Source organism: Pangasianodon hypophthalmus, chromosome 21, assembly GCF_027358585.1.
Source record: "Pangasianodon hypophthalmus isolate fPanHyp1 chromosome 21, fPanHyp1.pri, whole genome shotgun sequence".
NCBI classification, from domain to species: Eukaryota; Metazoa; Chordata; class Actinopteri; order Siluriformes; family Pangasiidae; genus Pangasianodon; species Pangasianodon hypophthalmus.
The window spans coordinates 5422026-5447726 of NC_069730.1; the positions used below are offsets into that span (position 1 = coordinate 5422026).

General features: G+C 36.9%; 1 protein-coding gene across 6 annotated transcripts in view; it reads right to left on the reverse strand.

Annotated features, from left to right (window-relative positions):
• Window positions 1-8252: 8252 nt before the first annotated feature.
• schip1 (schwannomin interacting protein 1) overlaps window positions 8253-25701 on the reverse strand; it is a 308678-nt gene continuing 291229 nt past the window's right edge. For 5 of the 6 annotated variants that reach the window (XM_026941093.3, XM_026941094.3, XM_026941096.3 and 2 more), the window contains 6 exons: window positions 24202-24320; window positions 21458-21575; window positions 19010-19207; window positions 11398-11521; window positions 9970-10063; window positions 8253-8960 (listed from right to left, as the gene is read on the reverse strand). In XM_026941093.3, the coding sequence (XP_026796894.3) occupies window positions 8909-8960; window positions 9970-10063; window positions 11398-11521; window positions 19010-19207; window positions 21458-21575; window positions 24202-24320 (705 nt within the window). In that variant the 3' untranslated portion in view covers window positions 8253-8908. Of the gene's footprint in view, window positions 8961-9969; window positions 10064-11397; window positions 11522-19009; window positions 19208-21457; window positions 21576-24197; window positions 24321-25701 lie in introns of those variants that run through there. The other variant, XM_053227588.1, reaches the window with a different exon arrangement.

Below are 25701 nucleotides of genomic sequence, written 5' to 3' on the forward strand. Positions count from 1 at the left end.
TTCAGCTTTAAAAAATAGAAAGAAAATGGAGAGACAAAAAATCCTGCTGATTGCAGGTGCGCGTGCACGCGTGAATGTAAACAAAGAGGAGAGAATGGGAGCGCAAGTTTTTTTTTTTTTTTTTCAATTGTTTCGTGACTATCTGACAGTATAAACCTTGTATACACTTTGTACTCTGATCTGCATAATATATAACCTGTAAAATATATATATATAAGATTTATAAAAATAAATAAATAAATAATACTTGTAAGACAGTGATGCCTAAAACGATAACTAGGCCTAATTTCTCTTGTTCATAAAGAACACACAGGTTACTCACCGTACATGATGTCCAGTAGTGTGGAGTTGGAGCAGTATAGCGTGGAGCTGGAACGCGTCGCGGTAGTATGAGAAAGTGAAGTGTCCGCGGTGTTTTATAGGCCATCTCGGTGGCTTTGGACCTGCCGGGATTTTCCCCTTCACATGTGTACAGCGGCTGTGCTTCACTGCCGCTGGTTTCACTGTTACGCGTGTAACATGAACGCGAGCAACGAAACCAGAAAAACACACAAATAGCTAGTTGAAGTGAAGTGACTTGTGGCCAAGTATGGTGACCCGTACTCGGAATTTGTATTCTGCATTTAACTCATCCAAGTGCACACACACAGTAGTAAACACACACACACACACACACACCCAGAGCAGTGGGCAGCCTTTTTTGCTGCGGCGCCCGGAGAGCAGTTGGGGGTTCGGTGCCTTGCTCAAGGGTCTCACTTCAGTCGTGATATTGAGGGTGGGAGAGAGCGCTAGTCATTCACTCCCCCCACCTACAGTCCCTGCCAGACCTGAGACTCGAACCCACGACCTTCAGGTTCACCTTCGGGTTACAAGTCCGACTCTCTATCCACGACTGCATTGCATATGAGCGCAATACGTTGTAAGTAACAGCTAATACTTTGATCAAATATGTATTTAGTATTTCTTACACGTATTTTTCCGAGTTTTGCTTGTGGAATGTCACATGTAATAGTGCAACGTGGAAAAAACGTGGAAAATAACACCATAGGCATATTCATTAAGCAGAATTCTTTAAAAAAAAAAAGGCAATACATAATATTAGCCTAAAATGTAGTAATAGTTGCAATTGTTATTATAAAGTAATTAGTTCATCATTATGATGAACAAATCATGATCAAATCGTGCTAATTATAATCTTGGTCTTCTTCATAAAATGAGTGTCAGTGTAAAATTACAGTATTTTAATAAATTAGTCACTTTATTAAATACAAAGGTAATGTTAATAGGCTATGAATCATTTCATGTAAGTTATGTTTAATAAGAAAATGGTTTCCTAGTAGTAGTAGTAATAATAATAATAATAATAATAATAATAACATGAACCAAAGCATGTTATTATGTTATGGTATGTTAAATTAGTATGTTCAAAATATCTTACCATATTTAAAAAAACCTTGCCATGTAAGCTTTTTTCCCCCCTTACAAACGCTATGAATGTAACCACACTGGCTAGAAAATGTAGTTTCATTTAATGTTCACATTTATGTCAAGGGGCCATAAACAAACATGCTAACACACACATGTGATGTGACAAAATTATTCCATAAAAACTTTATATAAATGTTCATCATTTTAAGAATTTATTACTTTTTGCAGAAGCTTATTTGTCAGGAACATTTTGGCCCAACGACTGATGTGCCAATATGTTAAACACAAATCAAGCTGAATTTCAGTAATTCGAATGGTATGTGTTTTGACTTTAGATACAATTATTTAAAAATGACATCTCTTACTTTCTTCCCTTACTTTGACTGAAATAGAATTTGTTTATTTAAAGCACGAAACAATCACATTCAGAATCACAATAATAACTATGTTCAAATTATTTGCAACACCTTGGCACATTGCCTTTTAAAAAATATTTGAGTAATTCCAGGCTGTGAGTAATTCCTGAACTGATTTACACAGGACGTCTAAAATGGTTTTATTAGTCACTGCTTTTTTTGTACTACACACTTCTCATAGTGGACTTATCTATAAGGAGCCTAGTTCAATATAGTCCTTTAAGTAAGAAACAAAACCAGCCCGGGCATGTTCTACGACAGGGTGGTGTGATGCACAGTTACTGTTACCCCAAAATGTTGATTATCAAAGAGCACGTCCTAAACTATTTGCAATTTACCACAGCAATTTGCCAACAATTACAAGTTATAATTTATTAATGAACGATATGTCACATTTTCACCATTTATGGTCACATTAAATGTTGTGAAACATCTGCCAGACAAGTTAGTTTCTGTTCTCATTTTCATTATAGCAGCCTCTCCAGCCTCTCTTTTTTTCCTCTCTCTTCTGAAATGGAATTTTGTAACTGACAGCACCTGTTTACATTTACAATGCCAGTTTATTAGGTACAAGACAGATTTATTCAATGTTACTTTGCATGTTTTTTGACCTAAAAGCACCTTATTGATCAAACTGATCACCTGCAAAAAACTGGCGATTTTGTTCGCGTCTTGGTAATGAAGTTGTAAGAAAGTCTGAACCACTTCTCAGCTTATTGCAAAATTTTATAAATTTGTGATTTGTAATCACAACACTCTGCGCACACACACACACACAGCATAAGAATAACCTTCTTCCAGTAATTTCTTATTATTTAAGGCAAGTAACATCATAGCAAAAGCTTTGCATCCAAATCCAACTTTTGTTCTTTGCGTGTTTTTTCCCGCTGTACTTTCAAACAGGTTATGCAACACAGGGAACTTTTAAGAACTATTAGATCACACACACATAGCTGATTTTATCCAGGTGGGGGCTGATTAAGTTTGCTGAATAATTCTGAAAGTGACATTTCTTTTTGGAAGTTGTGCAACAGAATAAACAGGGAAATAAAGCAATCAAATACTTTCAGTGAAAAAGAATTCCAGGCTGTGAGGCTTCACATGACTGGGAATTTGAATAAAGTTTCAGATAATTAATGCAGATTTTCTCCACTTGCCTAAGTGAAGATTGTTCAGCTAAATTCTGTTGTTAATTTAACACAGGAAGCACAGTGAGCTCGAGCCCCCAGGACTACCAGAGAACTGCAGCGGGACTCTGCATCTCAAATAAATACATTATTGAGTGAAAACAAGGTACTTTTATTACACATTTATGTAAAGGCTGGACACTTCCCTGATACACAGACAATATGATTCAAGGCAGACCAACTCATTTCAGGATGTACATGCTACTGTCACTTTCACCACTGTAAAGACCCTGAGCTCATCTCTTATTCCTTAACTGCTCGTAAATGTTGACATTCAATCAGAGAATAGTGACAATCCATCCAAATGTTTCAGATTATACAGTTCATGGCTACATGCTTGTGGTTAGAAGTTCCTCAAATCTAGACATGACTCAGCTCTCTAAACCACAATTAACTGTACTCTTGGCTCTTTAACAACTCGAGCACTTTATACGTGTGACTAAGAGATTGTAGTTGTGTACTCAACTGCTAAGATTTTCACACGGTGAGGTAAATCTCTCACTGCGGTTCATGGGGTTAGAGATACCGAGAATCAAGAAGAGGGGAATTACTATACAGAACGGTGACAGACTTTTAGCCAAAGATAGATCCAAAGAAGCATATCGAGTCGGATTGTGGAATTTCCAGATTAGAAACTTCACTTGAATAATTACATTATTAAAAAGAACATATTTTATATAACAGAATATTTTTCCATCACGTAAATCCCGTTGCTGTATTTCGGTCTGTATGAGAAATGCACTTACTCCTCCTCTTCATACTACTCCTACCCCTCCTACTCCTCCTCCTTCTCCTCCTCCTACTGTTCAATTCAATTCATTTCAATTTTATTTGTATAGCTCTTTTAACAATGGACATTGTCACAAAGCAGCTTTACAGAAACATGTACATTCAGGATATAAATTGTAAATGTATGAATTTATCCCTATCCTCATCTGAGTGACAACGGATAGTGCAATTATAAATAAATCCCTTCTATAAATATGTACTACATGGACAAATAGTGCAGTTGTGTAACCTTTTCACATGAAGTCTGTTTTATTGAACCTATCCACTGTCCACTGATGGAGACCAGAGTGCAAAACTGCTCGTGGCCACCGCAGCCCCAAAGCCACCACAGCATTCGCAGTCCCAAGCCATCACAGTACAACTGCCCTCCATTCTCCTCCTTTTACAACTCCTCCTCTTCCTCTTCCTTCTCCCCCTTCTTTTTCTCCTCCTCCTCCTACTACTACTCCCCCTGCTCCTAATTTTTCCTACTCCTCTTACTACTCGTTATTCTTCTCCTCCTCTAATATTAAAATCAAGTAATAATAATAATAATAATAATAATAATAATAATAATTTCTGTTGAACCAATTCATTAATAGCAATATTTTTTCATATGAACAAATTCAACAGAAGGTAGTTTTAATTAATATTTAATTAATTAAAGGTAGTTTAGAATCAATAAACGTATTCTCTGACTTTTCCATCAAGAAAGTTATTTAAAGTGTCATATTTGCATCATGTTAAAAAAATTTGTTGCTGCATTAAATTTAATTTCCAAAATGAATGTGTATTTATACTTGATGTATTTATAACATGTGGGCTAATAAAATATTTCTTAGAGACAGAAGCATGCAAATGTTTTGCCCACAGGGGATACAAAAGGCATCACTGCACAGAGAATTGGTATTAAAATCACCAACTATTTATTTAAATATTGTCAAAGGATCCATCCTACCTGATCCATCCAGATGGACTCACATCTGCTTGGAGCCTCTCTCACCTGAAAATCACTCACTGCTGCTGAGGATGGCCCCGCATGGCTAACCTACAGATCACCATGCTTTTACTGTGGATGGTACTGCACAGACACCCTAAAGATGCCTGTGGATGTTCTTTCTTAGATAGCCTTAAGACAGCAATTGCTAAGAACAGTGTCCTTCACTGAATAATTGATAACTTCAGTTTGATACATGAAACTTAAAACTTGAGTATGATGCTCATACTCAAGTTCCTTTTAACACACTTAGCACTGCTTGACTTAATAATATACAGGTATAGAAGTGGACTGATTTAATAATCACACTAATCAGTGTAACCTAGTTGAGGATGGGTTCCCTTTTGAGTCTGGTTCCTCTCAAGGTTTTTTTTTTTTTTTTAACGCTTGTCACCTCAGGGAGTTCCTTGCCACCATCATCTCTGGTTTACTCATTACGGATAAATTTAAATAAAAAGTTTATATCTGGAATTCTATAAAGCTGCTTTGTGACAATGTTCATTATTGAAAGTTCTATTCAAATAAAGTTGAATTGAATGGATACATTTTGGCAATATGCTTTCAAAATTGGAGAATTTTGAGAGGAGAGTTTTCCTATGACGTTGATTTGTACATATTCCACAAACTTGTTCTGGTTTATTATAGTTCCTGTAAAGCTTGTGTGAGATCAGGATGGAGGTCCTGGGTTATGGACAAGCCAAGCCAATCCCCGGCGGCAGCTCGGGACTATAGATTTTGGTGAGGCAGGAAGAATTAATAAAGAAACAGCGTCAAACAAAATTAAGTTGAGAGGCTATCACAGTTAACTTATGCTATGGGCTTCTATCTAGTGTAATAGGAAGCTGAGTCTTGGCAACGCACAGTAGTCCAGTTTGTACTCTTGCAGTTTTAGACATACCTTTGTGTAAGTGTTAATATCATTAACCAGGGTTTACAGGTTTCAACAAAATTTCCAGCCCAACTACATCTCAAAAACCATACAAAATAGCTCCAAATAATTTGGGAATTGGAAAAGAGAGACATACAGTATTTTTCCTCTTTTTTCAGCCTTTGCACAGGCAAGCAAGTATTTTACAAATATTTTTGATGTTTGGACATTATTCACTCCATAATCTCCCTTTCCCTCTCCTGATCTTTGCAATATATCTTACAATGGAAATGGTTCTGTACATCATAGACCCACTGTCTGCACTTACTTTGCTTTTTTTGTGTAAATTTACATTACAGTTAATTCTGATGATTTGCTATAAGAGGAATATTTTAAAATGGCCCAATCTGGCAGCCCTATTACTAACCACCTTGTCCACTGCTCCTCCTGCAGTGCAATTGTTCATAGAGCAAGCGTGGAGCAGAGCGATTCCTGCCCCAATGCCTCTTTTAGCACTTGTTGCAGATATCATTTTTGACCACTAGGTGTAATAATTAACTCTCATCTAGAAAGGTTTCCCTTTTTTTTAAATAATCGCTGGTTACCCAAAAGCGGTAATTATTATTTCAGTGTAATTTAAAATGTATGGAGTTTATGAATATTAATATTTGTTGAACGGCTGCTATAAACTGGGGGCTCTGGCTCATCTGTCCCTACTGACGAGCCACCTCTGGTTACTGTAAATCTTTTGTCAGTGTCATATGAATGTTGGAGAAAGTGTACAAAGCATTATCTCATCTGTGAAATGTTCAAACAGAGCCATGTGGAGACTTCTTAAGTGTGCAGAAAAATCTCATCAAAACAACCAAGGAACATGTCAGCAGAGAAAAGTGGAAAGTTTTGGACTTGCCAAGTCAATCTCCCAGTGCTTATTCAATGAAAAATGCATTCAGCTAGCTGAAAAACAGATTAGAGCCTGTAAAGGGAACTGAAAACAAGCGATGCAAATGCTTGGCAAGCATTCTGTCGTACAGGGACACTGCAGTCATTTTAACTGTACAGGACATTAATGATTAAAAGGAATCACAAGCACTCAGGGAAGCTAAATTAACCCTAAAAAGTAATTATATAATTATATAAAATATTTGATCTGTGAACATGCTGTTATACATGTACTAATTCCCTCTGTGACTGAAAATATTTACTAGTTTATATAGAAAATAATAAATATATAATAAACACTCAAATGATTTAACCCAAAATTGGTTGCTATTCTATTACTACATAAGGAGTAAAACATGATGTGTTGTGCAGTTGTAGGAAAATAATCAACAGTGGGTCGTGTGATGAGGCCTAACATGAAGTGGAGTTGCTGTTACCACCCAGAGGTTGATTTTCTTATAACAGCACATCCTGAAGTGTATTATTCCTCTTATACCATAGCAATTTGTCAACTATTTAAATTTTTGGCTATTTATTAAAGAATGATAAGTCATGCTTTTTAATCTGTTTATAGTTACATTGTTGGATGATGAGGATAAAGCAGTTACTGAAGATGAATGAATGAATGCATTGTGCAGCACCACACAAGCTCCAAACACGCTGAATGTGTTTCTATTTTGTTTTTGTTTTTTTCTTGGACCACTCGCTCCTACACGCACAAAAGTAAAAACCACCTGCTCCCGTGACATTTTTGTTGGGTCCCATGGGATCCCTGTCCTGATGCACACCTCTAGTGCAGAGTTGGGCATATTCTATCTAGTGAGAATACAAATGTTCAGTGAAAAACAGCTCATAACCATTTGTAAATGTGCTATATGCTACTTGCAAAAGAACGAAATCTAGGCTTACCTGACAAATGTGTAATGTTTAAACTTAACCTATATAACCTTAGTTTGTCACGGTTGTGTGCTGTTTATTAATATCAATCGCTTAATAATCAGAATTCATGTTTTTCTGTAATCTGACAACAAAATGCAATGAATTTCTGACACATTTCTGCTTTTGACTATGACACTATGCATTTGTGGGTGGGGAAAATATTAATCAATATCTACATCACCACACAAAGGCAACTTTAATCAAGCAAAAAGAGTGAGTCACTTTCACTCAGAATTACATTGTAACAGAGGAAAAAATAAAAAATAATATATTTTCCATTCCAGCTCTCTGAGCATATATATATATATATATATATATATTTTTTTTATTCCTGTACGCATTACATTGTCTTGAATGTACAGTTTTTGGTATATGATGATATTTGCCCATACTGCCACATTCTCTAAGTGAACAACATCGAATGCCATGTGACTGCCCTCAGAAGCTAGTCTTAGAAGTCCTAGAAAATTTTGAAGAGTGGACTTGTTAAAAGGATAGACATTCAGACATAGCATTTGCTCTGATTTTAGCCGGGCATGATTCTTGTAGAATATCTCAAAGAATGAACAGCTCCTTGAAAAATGTTTTGTACAACTTGTACCATAATCTGCATAAACAGAAACATTTGATATTACATTCTACAAGAGGCAAAATTCATTCAATTCAAGTATCTGCAGACTGGGTGGAAAAGACAACAGGCCACAGTATATGAAACAAAGTTTTTATTTTTTATTTTACATATTTGTACATAAACATTTCTCCCCTCAAATAAAGAATCTGAATACAATAGGATGAAAATGATATTAACACACTTATTTAAAATGACTCGTGTCAGAGGATCAACATTCACAAAATGTTGAATACCAATCAGTGTGAACATATTACCAAAAGCTACGACTCGACTACAAGGCAGGCATGTTTCCTTTTAGACGTTTAGCACCTTCAAATCAAAAGTTTCAGTTCAAAACTACCATTTGTGCAGAATAAAACAGGCCAAAATACTGTCCAACTTAAAATTGTCAGCAGTTAATTTTTGTTTTCTTTATACAGTGAGGTCTTTAGCTTTTTAAGTCTGACTTTCTACTAATTTTCTTACTATATCTTTTATACTTTTTTTTTGTTTGGTAATTTGACAGATATAATTTGCTGGCAAATGTAAAAGGTTAAAATTAAGGACTATTAAGAAGCAAGGCCAATCACTGCACAGAAAGCCAGGAACAGTATCTGAGACACATTTGAGTTTTTCTGCGGTCAGGAAGTGCTCCATCATTTGTATTTGTACATCCACAGAAGCAAAAGAAAAGTGGCTCTTCTCTTTATTGAAGCCATGATGGTGGAAGGTTTTGGGTGATGACAGCAGGGCTTATTTGGAAAGCGTCTTCTCAGCCATGTGCTTTTGCTGGCTCTCAGCATGCCTGTGGGGAGACACACATACATTTTATATCAGTACGTATGAATTCATGGCTTTGTTCTAAACTTTTGCAAAATGCACTGTGAACTACTTTATTAGGAACACCTGTACACCTGCTCATTAATGCAGTTATCCAATCAGCCAATCGTGCGGCAGCAGTGCAATGCATACACTCAGGCAGATACTGGTCAAGAGTTTCAGGTACTGTTCAAACATCGGAATGAAACATCAAACATCGGAATGGGAAAAAATGTGACATCATTGTCATGGTTGGTTTTTGCCAGACAGGCTTATTTGAGGATTTGAGAAACTGCTGATCTCTTGGGATTTTCACACACAACAGTCTCTAGCATTTACACAGAATGGTGTGAAAAAAACCAAAAAAAAAAACATCCAGTTGTGCGGGAGAGTTCAGACTGTTTTTAGCTGACTATGGTTATGGTAACTCAAATAACTGCTCTTTGGAACTGTGGTGAGAAGAAAAGCTTCAACATGTTGGACCACTTTGGGTTTCACTCCTGTCAGAACAGGAATCTGAGGCTACAGTGGGCACAGGATCAAAGAAACTGGTCAATTAAAGACTGGAAAAAAGAAAAGAGCTGGACTTAATGAGAAAAAGTTGTAGGACCAGCCGCAGAAAATTCATTGCTTATAAAACAACTAACAACAATGAATGGAGACAACAGTTACCTTTTAATGCTTAAAAATTAATGATTAGTTCATGACTAAAAGTAATATAATTCAAATCGAATGTCTTATATAAATGTTTTGTTTCGTAGTGGCACTTCACATGACCCCTTTTGACTAGTGCTATAGACTATGAACAGATGAGACATATCAGTTTTGAATTTGACACAGGGAAAATAAATATTCTTCTCTGACCGTTGTTCTTTAAACATTCCGTTATACAAGCCATGTCACTAGATCCCTAATCAGACCAGAGAAGGTAAATAAAAGATAAATGTTGTAAATGAAAGTAGCAAAAGCACCAGGATGAATGCAAAAAGCCTCACCTAGTCAGGTCTTCAATGTCCACTAGCATAGCGTCCTGCTCCATGTGAAGCTCATCTCTAATCAGCAGCAGCTGCACGAGCTCCTCATTCAGACCTGCTCCGAGACACAACGCAAACACAAGCACAGTTAACAAAATAACACAAACCTAACATACAAAGCAGCTATAATTCTCCTGCTGAACACCCGAGAGCCACTGAAAACACATTTCAAATAGCTTTTTATTTTTCTTTACAAAAATCTTTATCTCATTGTATCTTAGTCTGTGTGCCACTGCATGTATTTTTTTTTTTATTGTACTTGATTCTTTCCTTCACTGTAGCATATTTTTGTTTGTATTTTGATCTATTAGAATTCCTCTTTGAAGCCCAAAGCACTTTATACATTTTACTTTTTCTCTGTAATATAGAAACCTTGTTTTTATATACCATAATGTGATGTTTTATTACCATTAGTAGTAGTATTACTACAAAGTAGCAATTAAAAACTTATTGATTAAATACAAAAAATGAGTAACAATTATCAATCTAATTTTTTTTATGTCATACGTAACTAAAACAAAAGTGAAAGATGACAAGTGTACATGTAATAGTGTTTTCAAGCTGCATCAAGTAACAAGGAAATTCCAAAAAAATTAGGCAACCCCTTCCCACCCAAAAACACATATGATGATGATGACAGTGCACACTGAGTAAACTGTACGCTAGAATCACAACGGTCCAGGGCTACAATTGCTCAACTAGAAACATCACTCTTATTCTAAATGTATTTATTTGTTTATTTATTGCATAAGACTGTTTCAACAGAATCACAAAAATATTATGTGATCTGCTTGTGTGCAACATTTCTTAAAAGTAAATCATCACTTTGAGTGCATGCTTTCAGAAACACCTGACATAAAACCCCCCTCTATACTTACTCTCTGAGTGCAAATATGTGTGTGTGGGAGGTGATCAATGAACCCTGTTACTCAAGATTACATGTGTGATTCTATTATTAATGATCTGTGTTTCACTACTGTTATTGGTTGCCATGCAAGGCTGAATCATTCATAGGGACTGACTGAGTAGCAGCATGTACGCCAACACTCGTTTATCTTGTACTCGCACTCATTATCTCATGCCTTAGTCTTGCAGCATTTGTAGCAGTGTCAGCTCCTGTAACAGCTCCGTTAAGACTGTGTTGGACTGTATTCAGCTTTCATTTTTGACAAATGTATAATTGTAAAAGCAAAAGTGGTGGGCGGATAGGTTTTATGGGATTGATGTTTCCTTTTCCCAAATTCAATCAATTAAAAAACATAGCTCTTTTTAAAAATTTCCACAGGGTTGTACTGGTGTAAAATGATTTTTTTAATTCCCAAAATTGGTTTTACTTCCACAAATGTTCGCAGTCTGTTTTTTTTTTTTTTTTTAAAAAAGTGCACTTACTCTCAATCTGTGAGTGGAGGTCATTGACGATGACCTGTAGCTGGCCCAGGGTCATGTCTCGCAGATCTGTGGGCTTTAGGCTTCTCTTCATCAGACACTCACTGATGTGGGGCATGTGGGGAAGCTACAAACACACACGTGCACACACAAAATCAGTGATACAGGCATAATGCACTTCTGTATGCAGCAGGAACTGTACATTTTAGGGACAGGAGAGTACATATAAACTTCTGTTGATGTCTATTGCATAAAACACTGCACAAAGAAATGTGCAAGACCTGCTCCCATGCTTTTAACGGGAAGTATTTTATTTCACAATATCCATCTGTGTGTGTGTTTGTGTGGGTGGGTGTGCGTGTGTGTGTGTGTGTGCGCGTGCGCGCAGGCTGAAATGATACCAGCCTCCCAATTATGATGCAATCTAGGCAAAACTGTAAACATAAACACGAGTAAGGAATCTTAGCTCTTGTGTAAGCATGAAATACTGTTGATCAAACAGCAAAAGTTAATACCTTGTCAAACTGGCGTAAAGGTCTAAATGATGTCCATCAATCCCCCATAAAGCCTAATTCAGTTTCTGATATTTCACTTTTGCAAATCAGTAAGTCTTACTAGACGAATATTTTCAGCTGGGGCTACCGAGTGGCACAACAGAAAAGCGTACACCCTATTGTCAGGAGACATAAGTTCAAATTGCGATGATGCTACAGCCATCCATGGCCAGGAGTATTGTCTCTCCCCTGTCAATCACAACAACACTAACCAACCGTAAGCATCTGTGAGCTCATGTATTCAGAAGAGGGCAGATAGTGCTTTCCTCCGAGTGGGTTATGCTGCCCTGTGATGTACCATGAGCAGCAGTTAGAAAAGATGTCGGTTGGTTTTACCTGTCTCGGAGGAAGCATGTGTTATCCTTCACCCTGCCCGGTTTGTGGCTGTCTTAAAATTGGGTAGAAAAATGGAGGAGGAGGATGATGATTTTTATTATTATTATTGTTATTATTAATGTTTTCATTGAAAAAGCAACTTAAAGCATTCCTGACACCACTGAACAGTTTATTATTAATGATTTGAATGTCTGTGGACTTCGCCACTTTTACTAAGATTGAACATATAAATTTGCCTTTTAAACTGTTTTAAAAAAAAAAAGGGAACAAATAACTTCAATATAAAAAATTTAAATGTAGTGAATACAGTACTATATATTATAGCACATACTAACCAGTAATTCTGCACAACAACAACATGTCAATGTCAATTTTATTTATATAGCTCTAATAAAAACAGCATAGGTTGACCAAAGTGGTTTGCAACAATAATTACATAAGCTAACATAGAAATAAAATAATATCAGTTAAAAAAAACCAACATTATAACAGTTGTTACATAACAATCATGTAACAAATTTGAAACTACCTCTACGGCTAGTCGAATGCCAAGGAAAAGAAATACGTTTTTAACTTGGATTTGAAATTAGTTAAGGTAGGAGCAGTTCTAATGTGTAGAGGCAAGCTATTCCAAAGCTTTCCAACCACAGTGAAAGCATGATCACCCCTAAGCTTCAATCTAGATTTGGGAACTGTTAGTAGTGCTTGATCACATGACCTGAGAGTTCTACAGGGATTATGAACAGAAGGTATAAAGGAGCTAGATTGTTCAGAGATTTATAAACTAGTAGGAGTGTTTTCAAATCAATTCTTGAAATCAATCCATTATCCAAGGAGTTCCTTAGTCTTATTCATTCTTTTAATTTTGGACAACTGGTGAAAGGGCCCACTCATATACATTACAAGACCATACATTAGACCTGGTTTTATCTCATGGCCTATCTGTTACTGATACTGTTACTGATACTGTTACTTATTCAATTCAGCCTGCTCAAATATTTTAGCATTGCGAATTTCACCTCCTCCTCAGCCCATCTCACCTGTGGAGTGCTGCAGGGCTCCATTCTTGCTCAGGTTTTATTTTCCCTTTACATGCTCCTTATAGGTTCTGTCTTTAAGAGACATGGGTGTGTTTTCACAGTTATGCTGACAATACCCAAAACTACTTGCCTCTGAAACCAGGAGACTCAAATACTCTTGAACCAGTTTTGTTTTGCCTAAAAGAATTTACGTCATGGCTGTCTTCAAATTTCAAATTTAAATGAGAGTAAGACAGAGATTGCTATTTTTGGTCCGGCGTCTACCGCAGCAAAATTAAACTGCATGTAAAAAATCTTGGCTTTTTACTGGATAGCGATCTCAAACTTGACAAGCAGATTAATGCGGTAGTCAGATCAAGTTTTTTTCAAATTAGGCTCTTAGCTAAGGTCAACTTTTCTAACTTTTAAGGGTCTTCAAAAAGTGACTCATGCTTTTATCTCTTCTTGTCTGGATTATTGCAACTCTCTCTACACTGGAATTAATCAGACATCTATGGCCCGATTACAGTTAGTCCAGAATGCTGCTGCCAGACTCCTGACGGGTACAAGGTAGCGCAAACACATTACCCCAATGCTTGCTTCACTACAAGGCTACCGGTGTGCTACAGAATTAACAAAACAGCTAAATTGTTTAAAGGATGAAGAATAATTATTAGGGTATGATGCAGAGATTAGTTCATATTAAGATACTAACCATGAATGTCATGCTGACAGACTACAGTATTTCTACAGAAAAACATGATTTGTGAAATGCAATGATTAAACGTGATCACAGGTAATAATCATGATCAGCTCATTAGTCAATTGCGATTAGGTGAATATGGAATGTTTGTGACAGACCTAGGGAACAGGATAATAATGAGGTAATAGTGAGGTAAAACAATCAGAAACTATTTTGTTTCAGTGTGTGGTTTCCCATGATCAGTCTGTTCTAAGGTAGGCATGAGAGCAATGGTCACTGGGACCAGTGGAGTTTTGCTATAGAAACTTTGTTCATTTGACCTTTACTGAGTCATGATGCTCCCACTGCTTACTAGCAGAGAACACTTAAAAGAAACTGTGTACATGAGGAGGCACTGGGATGTGGCTTATTCTGAAGATCTGGGTCTGTGAAAGTTTGTGACGTAAGTGTTCATATGTGACAAAAATCTACCTTGTTTTTCCCCTGAACACATAGGCATCATTTATGTATTAGTAGTTGTAATTCTTGTTATAAAAAACCAAGAATTGTTATATAAAAAAGTGTGTGTGTGTGTGTGTGTGTGTGTGTATATATATATATATATATATATATATATATATACACACACACACACACACACACACACACACATTTATACCATACGAAGATCTCGCACACAGGTCAGAAATTTTGGCTCTAGATTTTATCGTGACGTAGTGATCCACATTTTCAATTGGCATGGTGATATAAGTGAACAACATGCTGAAGAATCCCAACTGTGTCTGTTTGTCATGTTTAGTGATTTCCCTGCTTTAACACGTGTAGCAGTATGGTAAATAAAATATCATGATTAATACGATGGTGACAAGCCTAAAAAGCTAAAGCAATCATGATGCATGATGAAGAATTTCAGAAACAAGTGCAAACCCCTAAAATCTGACTAATGTAAACCTGAAATTGATTTAATACTCTTTTATACCACTACCCTGTTAAATGGTTAAGCATGATGTCATCCATTAATAAATTAAAAATTAGAATTGTTGGTGAATTGCTGTGGTATAAGGAATAAAACCCTTTAGTACATAATACTTCAGGATGGTAACAGCAACTTTGATTATTTTCCTATAACCGCACACCGTATCATGTTTTATCTTTTACTTACACTCTTTTAATATATTTCGCTCTGCAGTATATATCAGGAGATTCCCAACATCAGGTAAATCTCTCACAATCATCTCTGTAAAATTATATGGTGCCCATACTATATGATGGTGGTGATGTAATAAATTTACAATAAAATTACCTGCAAACAGGTGCTGTTGGGGAGAATTTTGTACCCAAACACCAGTTTTGTTTTAACTCTAACCAACTTGTTGGTGTTGGTAAACATGCTGTAAATTACTGACCACATTAGCTTTCTGAGCTACGAATGTGTGTCGGTCATAATGGCAGGATTTCCTCACAGTGACAAGTGACTGGTAAAAAAAAAAAAAAATGCTAACAAGCTGCTTCCTGTCTTAGTTTCAGGCATCCCCCCCTCTTTCCCTTTCCCCCACTTCCCCCCCCCCCTGTCAGGTTTAGGAGTGCAGTGCCAGCGAGTGGTTAGTCATATTGCATGCTGGGATTTCTCGCACTGCAGTGGGATACAGAATTCCCCACTCCATTTACCAAACACTCTTTCTCTCTCGTTTTCCTCCCACACTACTGTGAACACAAACCCAGCTTCCTCTCTCTCTCTCTTTGTCTCTTGTTGTGTCTGTGACTATATATCTCCATCTCTCTATTCCTCCATCGTAATGTTGCTCTTTTTTGTCTGCTTCCACCGTATAAAAAGGATAGTTTCAGAATGTGTGTGTGTATATGTGTGTATTATGTAGACGAGTGCTATTTCTGGTTCCTCAGCCTTGTTTCTACAGTGACATGCCGCTAAAGTGGTGTCATCAGCTGCTTCCTGATTCACAGTGACGTTGTGTGATGTATGGCTGTTTGAGTTTTGGAAGGGCAGAGAGTGGTGTGGAAATTACGAAAATGAAAATGGAAAGCTGGAGAGTATCTGTTGGTGGGGAAACAAGTCAGAGCTAGGTGACTCGAATGTGGACTTTCCTTATTATTACTCGTTTTTATGTTATGCTGATGTCACCGGAGCATTTGTACCTAACACTTACATTATGCATTTTTATGAGTAGAAGAGTTAATCTCACCATGCTTCTCTTATTAGATAAATTAATAACGACCAAATAGACCAAGGTCCCTGACCAACTGAATGCTGTACACGTTTTACACTGAATTCATACTCCGTCTTGTGTTCTGTTAGGTAAAAATGACACTTAAATATTTTAAAGTTTATATTAGAAACATTCTCAATAATTTTTTCCAGTATTAAACATTGTGATTTGCTGAATTTCTTTAATGATCATGAAAAATCATATTTATATTATGATTTTTTTAAGCTTAGGTCAAGTAACAAAAAAAAAAGTATAAAATATGACTAGTGGTTATACATATTATAACAAAAATGATTTTAGTCAATGTCATATTCCCTCCATCTCATCTGAGATAAATAAAACTCCTCCAGTTCCTCATTTACCTTATACTGAATTATTAGTGTTCTGGAGATGCCTGGAAGTGCATGCTGTATAAAGAAAGGAGAGTTGAGGCAGGGGTGCTGTGAGAAAGTAAACACCAAGGAAGAGGCCCATCGTGGTGATCATCATCATCATCGTCATCATCATCATGTTTATCTAGTCCTTTATAAAAGTGCTTAAATTTTAAATAATTTTTGCATCTTGTTTAGAAAATGTAAATATAACTGACAAATTCACTGACATCCCAAAACAAGCACTTTCAAGGAAGCTATGACAAAATGGGAAATTTGAAATTATGATGCCAAAGGGAATTTGTATATAATTGTGATTGATATTTCTTTTCTGTTAAACATTTAAAATCAGATTTTTCCCAACACAGTAACATCATACACCTCATTCTTGGGTAGCTGATAAGTTTTTTTTTTCCCCCTCATCTCAACTGCACTACCTTTCTTCAATTTAGTTTCATCAGAAACTCCCAGAGGTGTTCATTAAAACTCTCTAGGTATTTAGGTGTCCAGCACTATATAAATAACACCTATCTTTCACTGACGCAGAGGAAGTGATCAACTGAAAGCAGAACTGCAGAGTCCTGATAAGATGAGATCAACAAAGTTCAGGTCTTTTCCCTCAAATCACCACTCGTCTCCCTGCAGCTCTGTGGGTTTGGAGGTGAGGGGACACGTACGACCAACACGTACACAGCAGAACATATGAAAGTGAAAGATGCCAGACAGAAACTGGGACTTGATGATGTGACACAAAAGGGAAAGAGGAAGAATTTTAACTCTCTAACCAAAGCAGGGAAATTAAGCCTGTTCAAATCTGTTATTTCACACATACGTAATGATGAGTTCATGCAAACACACACACACACAAGATTCTACTGCATACATTCAGGTCCCCAGAGCACACCAGAATGGCCTATATGGGGGACCTATTGTACCTAGTACTCCAAGATGGCCTCTGTGGGGGACGGAATGTACCTGACACTTCAAGATAGCCTCTATGGGGGATGGCACCCTTTTCGTTGGAAGTACAATTAACTTCAAGATTGTACTTGGCGCTTTTTGTTTGAATGTCCTTGCCCCTACTTGGGGCACCTGTAACCACAACCACTGACACCACCTTTACAGCCACCTCTGTGCAAGTTAACCTCTCAAGCCAGACTTCTAGCAGAGCATCTCAGGCTGAGACTATGATGGTCTGTTTTTGTTGTACAGTGATATTGATGTCAATGAAATACACTTTTTCTATACTTGTTGGCTACGCTGACTAACATAAATCTCCAGCGAAAGCTATAAGTGTGACTTGTGAGACAAGTCACACTCCATCTCACTAACTTATGCTCAAACTGGCCTCCTTTAGTGCTCTGACCCCACACTTGGGACCTTCAATCTCTCTCTAGTTGTTCTCCTCTGTCTGCTTTCATGACCCACTGAAAGCAACATTTTCTCAACTCATTAGCTTGAGGTTTTCTTTATAAAAATAATTGTACAGTGACATATAGTTGGGGTCGTAAGTTTATACACCCTGCAAAATGTTAATAATTAAAAAAAAATGAGAGCTCATAAGAATTGCATTTTGTTTTTTATTTAGCACTGCCCTGAATAAGCTATTTCACATAGCAGATATTTACATATAGTCCACAAGACAAAATAATAACTGAATTTACACAGGGGTCAAATATGCAGAAGATGCTGGAAAAGCAAAGAATGTGCAGGACCTGGAGGATTTTTCTGAAGAACAGTGGGCAGTTTAACTGCTCAGGACAAACAAGGGACTCATGAACATCATCACAAAACATAAACACTGTTGTTGATCATCCAGGTAACAACACACAGTATTAAGAATCAAGTGTATGTAAAATTTGAACTGGTTCTTTTGTGTAAATTCAGTTATTATTGTGTTTTGTGGACTATACATCTGCTATTTGAAATAGCTTATTCAGGGCAGTACAATGCAAAAAAAAAAAGCAATTTTTATGAGTCCTGTTTTTTTTTTTTTTTTAAATTAGTAACATTTTGCAGATTCTGCAAGGTGTATGTAAACTTATGACCCCAACTGTAAATTGTGAAAATGTGTTAAGTAAGCCATAAGAAAAAAATCAGCGACAAGGTGGTGTGATGTGGCCCGACAGGAAATGGAGTTACTGTTATCACCCCGAATTTGATTATTGTCCAATATCAGCATGTGTTCTATTCCCCTTATACCACAACAATGTCATCACTAACACTGTAAATAATAAATAGCACATTAATATAAATCTGTATATTAATGCAGTTGGAACTGCTGTCAGAGCTGTTATAGAAAATTAATCAACAATTTCTGACCAATCAAATTTGAGAATTGAAAAACAATTATTATTATTATTATTATTATTATTATTATTATTATTACATTTTTAAACACACTTACCAGATCTGCCACTGGTGACTTCTTGCGGTTCTGTTTCTCCACCTCCACCTGCATCTTGGCCATGGGTTTGGCCATCGCCAGTGCCAGTTTGGCCTCGGCCTGCAGCTTCTTCTGTCTGCTCAGGAAGTCCATGTCCTCCAGTGACTCTGAGTCTTCTTCTGTGGTGTCCCGGTCTGAGTACGATGAACTCTGTTTGCTCTACAGTTGGAGGTGGGAACGATACACACTTATCACTTGGTGAGGAAAAAAGAGAATAGATTTAATGGATGATTGGATGGTGGATAGGTAGATGGAGTTATACATGGACAGCCAGAGAACAAAGTGAGGAATGAGGGTTAATTATACATCCATTCTCTGACTATAGAAATTGCAACAGTTAGAATGCTGGCTTGGAGGCTAGTTTACAAAACTGTGCACTTTGCACATTCCACACAGCTGAGATACAGTGTGTACACAGAAATAATTTCTGATATATAAATCATTGTGTATGCACTTATCTATACAAATTCAACTTGAGACTTGGTGCATGGCTACAAGCTGCTTTTCCAAACTAGCAAATCCTAATCACTGTAAGAGCAGTGAATTGCTCTTAATCAATATTCATTGCAGCTGAGACAGACAAACAAAACAGGAAATATTATATAGGAAAACATTTTTCCTACTGGTGCATCCACAAAACTTCCCCAGTCCAGTTTTTATAACCTGTTTATACTTAGTCATTTCATGCATCTTGTAACAGGATTGGATCTCAGTAAGATTTTAACTGAGTAATTTACAAAATGGCTGCCACCTGAACAATCATGATTTTTATGTGTGTAACACCTACCCAGATATAATCCTGATACAAGCTGCATTAAACAAGTGCAGTCATTTCAAAGAAATTCCTATATATTCCCTCTGTATTGCATACACACAGTTTCTAGACGAGGCCCTTGGTCCTGACTACAGAAACTGAAAACAAGTTCATCTAATTCACAAGTGCATTCGCATTGGGACATGCCGCATGACACATTTGTGTAAAATTATTCACGAGATCTGGAATATGAGGATCCTCTGAAGCCCATCTGAGGGACTGATGAAAGGAGACAGGAAACGAGAAGAGACAGGTGGCCCTGAACAGAATTTTTTTTTAGTTTTTTAGGTATAATTACTCTTTATGATGTGTCATCAGAGTTTGGTAAGGCACTAGAGAAATCATATAGTTATTATATAATATACATCATAACTTCAGTTTTAAAATGACATTTTATGTGATTCATAAATAAAACTTTCATATTTAAATATTTAGTCAATATATATTTATCAATTTAAAATATTCTCATTAGTATAGTATAATATATATTCTATACACAGTTTTTTTTAAAACCATGTGACGGTCTTAGGGCTGACCTCAAATAATTTGAAACAAATTTCCATCCCTGAACAAATCTACGATTAAATCTATTATATGCACTCTGACTCCAGAACGTCTGTTATTATGAGATTGCACATGTAAAATCCCTTTATCCTCCATCAACACGGGGAAAACCAAAATGCTTTTAGCATAAAAAGACATGATGTTTTTTGACTTGCAGAAGTCAGATACTGGATATACAAAATACACAAACTGTTAAAAATAGCATGGACAACAACACAGTTAAAAAATAATTCTGAAAAACTTGGACAAGTGAATGTTTGCCAGGAAGAGGACACATGAGCATCACTACTAGGGCTGGGTGATATGAAAAAAACGACAATAAAGTAGTGCTGCATTTTTAAAAAATTGTTATAAATAATAATGTTTATTATTAATTAACAAACTTATTTTTCTTTTTATATGTAAAAAGAAAATCACATTTTATTTATAAAATATAATTTATTAAAATATATTTAACACTGAAAGAAAAAAAAATCAAATTTTTAAAAAAACATTTTACAATTTTAATGATCAACTAAAACATCCTCTACAAGCGTCTCTAGCCTCGCCTCCAACCTCACTGTACATGAACCACTATTGCTCTAGAAACCCCATAGCTGCTGATTTTTTTTTTATGTATAAAATAATTTCAAGCCATGTAATAGTTTACAAATTAGTTGAAAGATTATTTTTAATCAAATAGGTCATTTTGTCAATTAAATTTTAATTAACAGGATGTTGGGAAAATCCAGCAAGTTTTTAAAAGGTGAAATGTGAATGAAGCTATGATTAGGTGAAGTACAAATCCTTTTCTACCACAGACTGTTACATACGTTATGGTAAATTAAACCAAAATGGCTGCTGGGAAGCTTTGCTTTATAACCACATGACAGCAGGGACATTTTCACTCAGGCCATTTCTGAACACCTTTTGACTTTTGACTATGAGAATTAAAGCAGGATTAAACAGAGTTGAGTCAATTTTGTACTGGGCAGCTTAGTGATCTAGGTTATAGTGGTTCTGAGTCATTTTGTGTGTGTGCTTTTGTGTACCATAGGGGACAGAGGTGTGTCCAGACTGGTCTCTGTCTTGCTGTCATCTGCATCGCTGTCTTTGTCACTCCCACTGTCATTAACAAAGCAGATCTGCAGGTTCATGCCACTCTGAAGTCTGTGGGAGACAAACAGACACACACACACATCCTAGTTGAGAAGAATTCCTCTAAATCGGCTTTCCGTGACGGTAATTAATCATGCCTTTTGGTGACAATATGTGACATATAAAGGTTCCTACTGTTTCGCAATATTTTAGGAAAGTCTGGTCTTTGGCCGTGATTTCCTGTGTAGGGAGGAAGCAAGGGTGTTCTTGTGGTTATTATCACGATATGACAGAGCAGTGAGCAATACTCTCATTACAGAAATCAGAAAAAGTGACACAACATCTAAAGAAAAGCCAGTTGCTGTCTCTATGTTCTCACTGAGAAATGCCACAAAGGAGAATCAATGTAAAGGGGAAAGAAAAGACTGCAATCAATTCAGATTAGGACTTAATCTGTCCATCCGCACTCTCCTCCAGGATGAGTTTACCAATTAATGATCAACAGTGTCAGCCCAGTCCTTCTGATTTTATCATTCATGTGCGAAAGCGAGCATCTGTGATCAACGCTGGACTTATCCTATGCTGCATTCAAGAGGCATTCCCAAAATAACAGCAAATGAACACCCTCAATCTCCACAAACCAGATACAAGCAGATCGCAGCAATCAATCTGGAGAAGATGCACACAACTCTCAGAAACAGTAGTGAAATTCCGGTCAATAAATGGAAATATGGGAGGAATGTGGACATGTGGAAGCGTAATTTCATTCACATTATCAAACCAGACATGCGTTACAATGTCATAATCTCATTATAGCACAAGTTCAGGTGCTGACTGATTTACTACCTTCAAACATTTTTTTTCAAAGCAAGAAGCAAGCCAAATAGATGCTATTTCATGTTCAACCAACTTAAAACACGGCTAGGGCAGTCACAGTGACAAGATGAATTGACGAATAATCATTTTAATTTCAACCAATTAAAAAAATATGATAGAAATATCTGTGCTGTTAAAACTGTAAAATCTATGATTAGAAAACATGTAGGACATCTGAGTTTAGAATTATGTCATTTTTGACCTCCTTTTGTTAGCAGCAAGCTAACCAGTTATCTGTGGTGAGGTGATGTACATTCCTCCTCCAAACAGTGAACTGTATAGTCAGTGTTATAGATTTAACAAGCGAATATGTATGTCTGTTGATTGTACTAAAGCAAATACTTGTATATACAGTATAACTCATTTAAAGTGCTACTATGTTTACTGTTGATGCTGTTGGCATCCACGTTGATTTGGTGTCACTTGCTGAACTCAGAGTTGAGGAGACCACCCCGAGTTCCCAAGCAGGAATTCTGAGATGATTAAAGCATTTTCTTTAGTTTCTCCTAGTCTGAGGTCAGAAATTACAAGTTATGACCTTTACTCGACTGCAGTATTAACTAACAGTGCTGGTAGCCCCGCCCACCAAAAGTGTTCTTTAAGGGTACCTAAAGTGGATCTGTGTTAAAGGTCCTTTTCTTCCTAAAAGGGTTATACTTGGAGGCTTCTGTGACAGGAAGCTTTAAGGATTCCCCCAGAAGGACAACCCAATAACCCTTAAGTGCCCAAGGTTTGAAGTTTCATCGAGCCCACAAGATGGTTCTTTGGTTTGTCCCTTTATGTAGAACCCTACAACAGAGAAGATCTGAAGTAGAACCTCTTTATAAAATTAGAACTGTTGACCATTAGGAAACCATTGGCTCATGTTGGTACAAATCTTAAGGAGATATTAAAAACCATACAACTGAATATGTTGGTTCTAGATCAGTTGCTGATAGACAAAAGTCTAGTGATAAAAAGCCTAGAATGGAGAATGGAAACATTTAATTTGCAATACTGCTGTGCGGTTTATCTGTAGTTATATGTCTTTCCATGTTTGGCCATGTTGATGATGACTGACAGGAATATGAAGGTGTGTGTGTGCGTGTGTGTGTGTGTGTGTGTGTGGTGTAGATGATCTACATCTCATATGACTTGTCTAGATTCCTTCCAAGGAAGTGTTCACTGTCCCTCCACACTCTTATACAACCGAGGTGCGTGTGTGTGTGTGTGTGTGACTGTGCAAGCTTCTTCTCTTTTGGGAAGCACGTCTATGCCGGGATCTACACATAGAAGGGGAAGTCCTCCCCTTCATTCTTAGAGAGTGAATGCTTGACTCTGAAAGTACTTCCTTCTTTTCCAGTATACACACACACACACACACACACAGATTCACTATGCTCTGAACACGATGTTTCAGTACTCAGTGGAATAACTGGAAGTTTGTTTGAGTTCTCTTCCCTCATTTTCTCTGCCTCATGTGATGTTGCTAACAGCTGGAATGAGAGATGATTTAAGCTCTCGAGGAGAAAGCCACAAAAACCCCGATAAGTGTGTATCATTTAACCTTCCTGCAGCTGAAGTCCCCAAAACACACTTCACATCTACTATGTGACTTACAGGAAATTTTGTGTTGCGATCTGATTGTAAAATCAAAAGACAGCACACTAGAAAGTGACCTTCACTTGCATGACTCATTTGAATAATATTGTGGCAGAGCGATTCGTAATAATGGAATCAGTGACAGTAATTTTGCCTCCATAGAGTGTAATTTGTAAAAAGAATTTAGAAAATTTCTCCCATGCTTTTACGCACACACACACACACACACACACACACTCACCGTGAGGACAGGCTGGGTTTGCCACTCTTGCTGCAGCTGGTATAAATTCCAGGTCCATCGTCGAAGAAACTCCCCAGTGCCAGCTTCTGTCTGATGGATTCTCGCTCATTTTTTTGGGCCTGAGAAAAACACAACGCAGCTACGTTAACCCAGTGACCTGTTTGGGTGCAGTTTGTGCACACGCACCTGCTATGTGTGCAATTCCCAAGCATGTTGCTATACAATCATATTGCTATAAAAATAAACTCGAGGCAATGGATAGTACTTGTGAACAGAACATGCAAATTAAAATGAGACAAAATTAATACCTCCAAACAGGCAGCAGAGGGCGCAGTTGGAGACCTACATTACCTAGATCACCCCCTAACGCTATTTAAGCATAATTAAATAGTGACCCCAGGGTTAGATGATGAAAACATTTTTTTTTTTGGCTTAAATATTAAACAAAATATAAAGGATTACTTTATTTTTTGTCTTGATTGTTCATTTGATAGTTCACCTGCATTTCCAATCTTACTGCAAAGACCTGTCTCTAACAGCATTTATAATTGAGGCTTAGCGTGAACACACACACACACACACACACACAGAGCCAGAAGAGATAATTTAATTAGTGGTACAGTATATATTGATCTTGGCTGTATAATGCAGTAACAGATGTGATTAGCTCTGTGTGTAAGTGATCTAGCAGGAAGGAGAGAGAGTGTGAGAGCGAGAAAGAGAGAAAGGAGTAAGAAAGAGAGAGGGGTGAGAAACTGAAGGCCTCGGGTTTTATCACAATCAGACGTACGAAAGCTGATCCTCCCTGTTGCCTCTACTCATCATATTTCATACTCAGAAATACTGAGGTTTAAATGACAGAAAAATGGAGCTGAATCAAGCCTTATCCTAAGTAAAAATCCACATGGCATCGAGTTTCTATTTAATCTGGGCGATAAAAAAAATAGGAAGCGGCTCCTGACTGTGGAGCCTGAATAAAATCATCCTCATCTAGCACTGCCTTTCCTGTACCAATTAGCATGATCCTAAAATAGCCAATTAGTAGGTCTGTCTATCGGCATGTTCAGTAATATCTTCACATCTTGGACTCTGAGTCTGGTCATTTACTGAATTTACAACATGTGTTTTAAAGCAGAGAAATCACCAAACTGCTTGGAAAATCTTGGAAAGTACATGCTTATGGCTCCTTCAGAAAAAACAAAAACAAAACAAAACACATAAGGCATTATGATATCTATATGTCTTACTTTCTCTTACTTACTCTTATTCAACTGTATACTGTAATGATTTATAATAGTTCCTCTGATGGTTTCTTCTTTGTGTCATTTTAGTCAGTTTTTCCTTACTGCTGTCACATCTGGCTTGCTCATTAGGAATCTAAATCTACATCTGGATGTCTGTAAAGCTGCTTGTGACCTGTTCAAAGTGCTATCCCAATAAAACTGAATTGAATATTAGGCTCATGCCAGGCTAATCTGTGACAGAAAGCTTTAGCATAGT